The following is a 5,000-nucleotide window of genomic DNA, read 5'->3' as shown; positions in this document are numbered from 1 at the left end:
CTTGAAGCAGCTTATATCATGAAATTTCACGGAGAGCTAGCTTCAAACTTCGTCAAACGTTAGACAAACACCTCAGAATTAGTACCATGGGTATCATTTCAAAAGTTTAGATCGAATAAAGCGTAAAAATGCTGCTAATCAAAAACCATGACGTCACTGTTTCGTTGCCATGGTAACCAAGAACGCCATATCAACTAAATTTTTACAAACTTCAAACTTCCTGTAGTACGTGGTTAAAGTTTCAAAGCTGTAGGTGGTTGCATGTAAGAACTGTGGCCGTCTAAAATCTAATGGTGTAGGCTAAATTTATTGTAGGAAGCCTCCTTAAAAAACAATCCAAGTGTGTGGCTTAGGACGTTGATTAATTAATTCGTCACCTAATGGCCGTTTTTATACTAGTTCGTCCAGATGTATAATGCGTCTCTCGTCCCTTTTTTTACTAGACGAATTAAATGGCAAACTAAAAGACGCATTCAATTAAATTGCCCAAAGTCGCCCAGACGTATTTAACGTCTCTAGTATAAAAAAGGCCAATCTCTTGACCACCGGTACCACACCGCTAGCTGCTCAGGGACAATATTTTACCTGATAGTATTCGATGGGTGTTACTAAACACAGGAACGGAAAAAGAAAAACAAAGCTTGGAATACCTTATACCTTATTACCTTGGAATACCTTAGCTTGGAATATCTTTCGATCTTCCTAGATAAGTCGGGAAGAGGAAAGTAGACTCTGCCAATCGGCTCAACATTTTCGTGTTGAGCATGCGTTAAAAATTCAAACGTATTCGGGAGTCAGTCACGCGTGACTAGTAACCGCAAAACTACAAAACCAAAACAAACAGTAGGGATATTTTCGAACAACTCTGGCAAACAGACGACAACCAAGGCATCATTTCCTTCGAAACTCAAGATAGTTCAAGTTTTTAAATTGCCATTTCAATTTTTACTGAAAAAAATAATAGGTTTCTCAATTCTGGCAAACTAGTTTCTGTAACCGACGTACGGAGGAAATACTCATGGGAATTTAGACACTTAAAAATTGTCACGCTGTTGCATTCTCGTCACCAGAGCCTTGGATCTACCCAAGGCTCTGGGAAACTCTGTGTGGAAGAACATGCGCCGTAGGGTTCTTATAGCTAAAATTGGCTATTTGAAACGGTCAACACTAATGGACATCCGTCAAACTGACATTAGATATTTCCTTACAATTACACGACGCAATATCCCATCTCAATATGAGAAGCTTATCGCTGATTTGAAACTTGTGGCGCTTGCTCACTCCTCGTGCCAACATGAATGCACCAATTAGAGACGCTTTTGATTATTCTTCATGAAAACCAATGAGAAGACACTTTGTTTCGAACACACACACACACCTTATGACTGTACTGTTTTAATTTATTGAACGCTGCATGAAAAAGACAATTGAAGGTATACGAAAGGGGTACCATTTGTCAATGGAGGGTATATGAAAGGTTATATAATGGTATATTAAAGGTTAAGGGGTCGGACCTCGGGGCGGAACCTCACCGTATTAAACTTTTTTAGTACCCCCCCCCCCCCCCCTGTTGCTCGAATGGACTGAAAGCCGCATCAAATATCAGGGTTGGCCTAAACCCGTTTTAGATTATGTGATAGTGTCTAATGGGTAGTTCATTCATTCTTTTTCTATCTATCCAGCGTACTGATAGTGATTTTTCAAATGACGGAACACAAGTATCCTGTCTGTATTGGAAAAAACAAACAACGGATAGCCCAAGATTACGCGACATTGTAGGTGCATCTAAAATGGTACAAAGGCCAGTACTCAATGCCAATACTCAATGCGCATACCTAGAACTGAAAACTCGTACTTGACGTTGTATTCCCAACCCTAACCCTAACCCTAACAATTTATGAAGCAGTACAGCTGAACCCAAGCTCAGTATTTTCAGTTAGGGAAGTACAGCACAAGGATAAAAGGTTGATGGTCGATAATAAACGAATCACATTCATTTTACAAATTGCTTCTGGGATCCAAAAGGTTTTCTCACCTTTATTTTAAAGAAATAGACGCCAAGCACCTCGATTAAAAGAATTCGTCTCGCTTTTCTATTTAGTCAGTTGGTAATATACCAAGCCGACGCACTCTGTGCAATGGAACTCCAAAATCGAGAAACGCTCGTTGGCGGCCGAGTTGTTAGTGTTTCTGATAGTCGATGAGCGACTTTCAGATTGGACGACACGAAGTCCTGTTACCAATTAATCACAACCATTACCATTTCCGAAAAAAAACAAAAAACAAATGCATTCCTTTTTACTGTCTAATCCCCAATTTGGTAAGGTAGGTGGTTATTGGAATAAATTCTGTGCTTGGTGGATTAAGCTAAGTGCACTTAATATGATTGGCTGATGTAGCTGCCCGATTACAGGTGCCCGATTACAGCCAACTGTCCGATTTCACAACCCTGCGCAATAATTAGTGAAAAATAAAGCAGTTAATGCACAAATTAAATTTCAGGAAATTGTAATGATTATGTAATTGATTATTCTTGAAACAATGTATTTTTCTAAAACAAACGACGTACAAAATAGATTTCGTTTATTTGATAAAATTTGATTTAACAACTCCAGAACGAATAAGCATTTGTGGTTTGAAAAGCGCCTCTTAAGGCACCAGAGTCCTTTAAAGAAACCCATTCTCTGTTTTTAATGATTTTATTGGTTAGGAGATCTTTTGTTTGTATCTCTGACTCATGTTCGCATGCCTGCTTCAAAAAGGCAGCTGCCTCTTGCTTCAAAGGTTGTTCTTTTGAATCTGAAAAATTAGTGTCACTGGTATAAGAAGGGAGAAAATATCAGATGTTTACCAACGATGTGGTATGTGTTTGAGGCTATCTCCCTTTCCTTACATTGTTCCACTCTCGCTGTCTGCATCTTTTCCACGTTAAAGGAAGCACGTTATTGTTCACCCCCACGGGTCAAGGTGGTGCAGGGGTATAAGATTTCTCACCTGAGGGTGTCATAAATCCGAGAGTAAGGTGTTTTCTTAATAAGCACAAACGTAATCTGTCGTTGCGAAACCAAATCTATTGGCCGAAGCGGAAACTACCATAATACTCTTTGTTGAGTCCCAAGAGAAACAGAAAACAATGCTCATGCAAAATCTGGGGGGAAAAACAAAGAGTATTATGGTATTTTACGACTCGGCCGATAACGAAGAACGCGAAGTCTAAAAATAGAATGCAAATTATCGAAACCCACGAGAGTCAGACATTAGCCTGTTCTGAGAGAAATAGGAGGAAAATGAAGGCCAAAGTTTCGATTTAAAATTTGTTTTACGAACACTTGCTTTCGCGCTTGAAAAAGCGTCAAATTTTCCATCATTTCGTTTTGTTTGTCTGAGTTTGTCTGAGTTATGACGTCACGCGCGCTTCGCTAATCAGTGCATGGATTTAAATGAACCATTCAGCGCCTCATTTATGGTACAAGCAAACGTCCCTGACTCCGAGGCCCAGTTTTGCTCCTCGTGGCTACATCAGTAGTCTAATAGGAACGCAAAAAACATTCGCCCTGTAAAAACATTTACTTAAAATATTCCTTGCCTTGAAAAATCCGGGACATAGGAAATGGAAAAACTGGAAGAAACAATGAGCCACGACTGAAAGAACGGCCAAAAAAACGAGGCTAGTAAAATTCAATTTTTCTCTTTTTCAAATTGCTCGGAAAACTACATCTGGACGTCGAGCAAGTCGCAATGTATATTTGGAGGGTTGAATGAAACTGTGTGAAAAAAATAGATAGGACATCTATTCAGGGTTTTCACTCACATGATCAACAGCCATGTTTTTCAACGAAAAACGAAAACACAAGAAAACGTTTGCATCATAATAGAGTTCAATTCCCGACGGATTGGGTCAGGACACCAACATGGCCGCCGTTTCTTTGTTTCGGGACACCGATATGGCGGCCGTGACGTCATGTGAAAACCGACAATTCGGTTTTATTGGCTATTGAAGAGAGAATTAAATATTCACCTGTAATTTCCACTACGTGGTCTCACGCTTTTTCGGACTTTATCCCTTTCCTTTTATTGTGCTTCTTAGTTTCAGGCAGAGAGGATTTCTTCATAGCACCCAAGCCTGATGGCAGGTTAAACTAAATTAAGAAAATGACAGAACTTAGGAACATGTGCAACCTTGAAAATGATGAATAACAGAAACCTTGCCTGCTGTAACCCTATAACTCCGCCCATCTCGACTAGCTTTCGCTAGTTGCGAAGAACTAACGAAAGGTATTTTTGACTTACGTTGTTGGACTCTATCAGGCCTCCTTCTGATGGCAGTTGACTGAAAAACGAAGCCATCTCGCTCTGAGGGGCAGTTGTAAAAGGCCCGGCTGCTTCATTTCCACGCCCTCCTTCGGAAAACATCGGCGTCGGTTGCTGTTCAATAAAGTTTAAACCCGAGGGATTACGAAAACTGGCCACTTGCTCTGTGAAGAAAGCAATACTCAAGAGTAAAATTAGGGAAAGTCTGGCGGACTGCGACAAAAATAAATTTGGTTCAGACAACTGCACTAAACGAAGGACAAATATCGACTGAAAACAACGACATTAGAAATAATTTGTATCATAGACATCATTGAGTCAACAAGATAGATAAGCTAGGCTCTCTCTGTACTCACCCCAAGTACGTTGAATTTCTTCAGTTATGAAAGCACTGAGATATATCATACTTACCTCCACCAGTTACTTGATATGGTTGGCCACCGCCTTGCCTCATTTCTTGTACCAGTTGCTCTTGATTATCCTCAAAACGCCTTGGAAATCCCTCTGTGTAAAAGAGAAAGACAAGGTACAAAGGAAGAAATTATTTCATTGCCGAGAGTTAATTATTATGCGTGGGGTGTCCGCTTAAGAGAGAACGTAAGCAAGAGAAAAATCCCATTTTAATTTTCAAAAGTGTCCGCGTCTGTTTACGAGAGAGTGTCCACTTTCGAGAATGTTTAAATACAGAG

General features: G+C 40.0%; 1 protein-coding gene across 3 annotated transcripts in view; it reads right to left on the bottom strand.

The window, feature by feature from the left end:
- Nucleotides 1–2,569: 2,569 nt before the first annotated feature.
- LOC138007467 (uncharacterized) overlaps nt 2,570–5,000 on the bottom strand; it is an 18,632-nt gene continuing 16,201 nt past the window's right edge. Inside the window, exons 9-12 of one of the 3 annotated variants that reach the window (XM_068854401.1) lie at nt 4,723–4,815; nt 4,291–4,475; nt 4,019–4,139; nt 2,570–2,799 (exon numbers count right to left, since the gene is read on the bottom strand). In XM_068854401.1, the coding sequence (XP_068710502.1) occupies nt 4,041–4,139; nt 4,291–4,475; nt 4,723–4,815 (377 nt within the window). In that variant the 3' untranslated portion in view covers nt 2,570–2,799; nt 4,019–4,040. The remainder of the gene's footprint in view (nt 2,800–4,018; nt 4,140–4,290; nt 4,476–4,722; nt 4,816–5,000) is intronic. The other 2 variants (XM_068854400.1, XM_068854402.1) reach the window with 2 other exon arrangements.

The sequence above is a fragment of the Montipora foliosa genome, chromosome 6, assembly GCF_036669935.1.
Source record: "Montipora foliosa isolate CH-2021 chromosome 6, ASM3666993v2, whole genome shotgun sequence".
NCBI classification, from domain to species: Eukaryota; Metazoa; Cnidaria; class Anthozoa; order Scleractinia; family Acroporidae; genus Montipora; species Montipora foliosa.
Note: the sequence above shows the minus strand (reverse complement) of the source record. Positions and strands in the feature narration are given on the sequence as shown.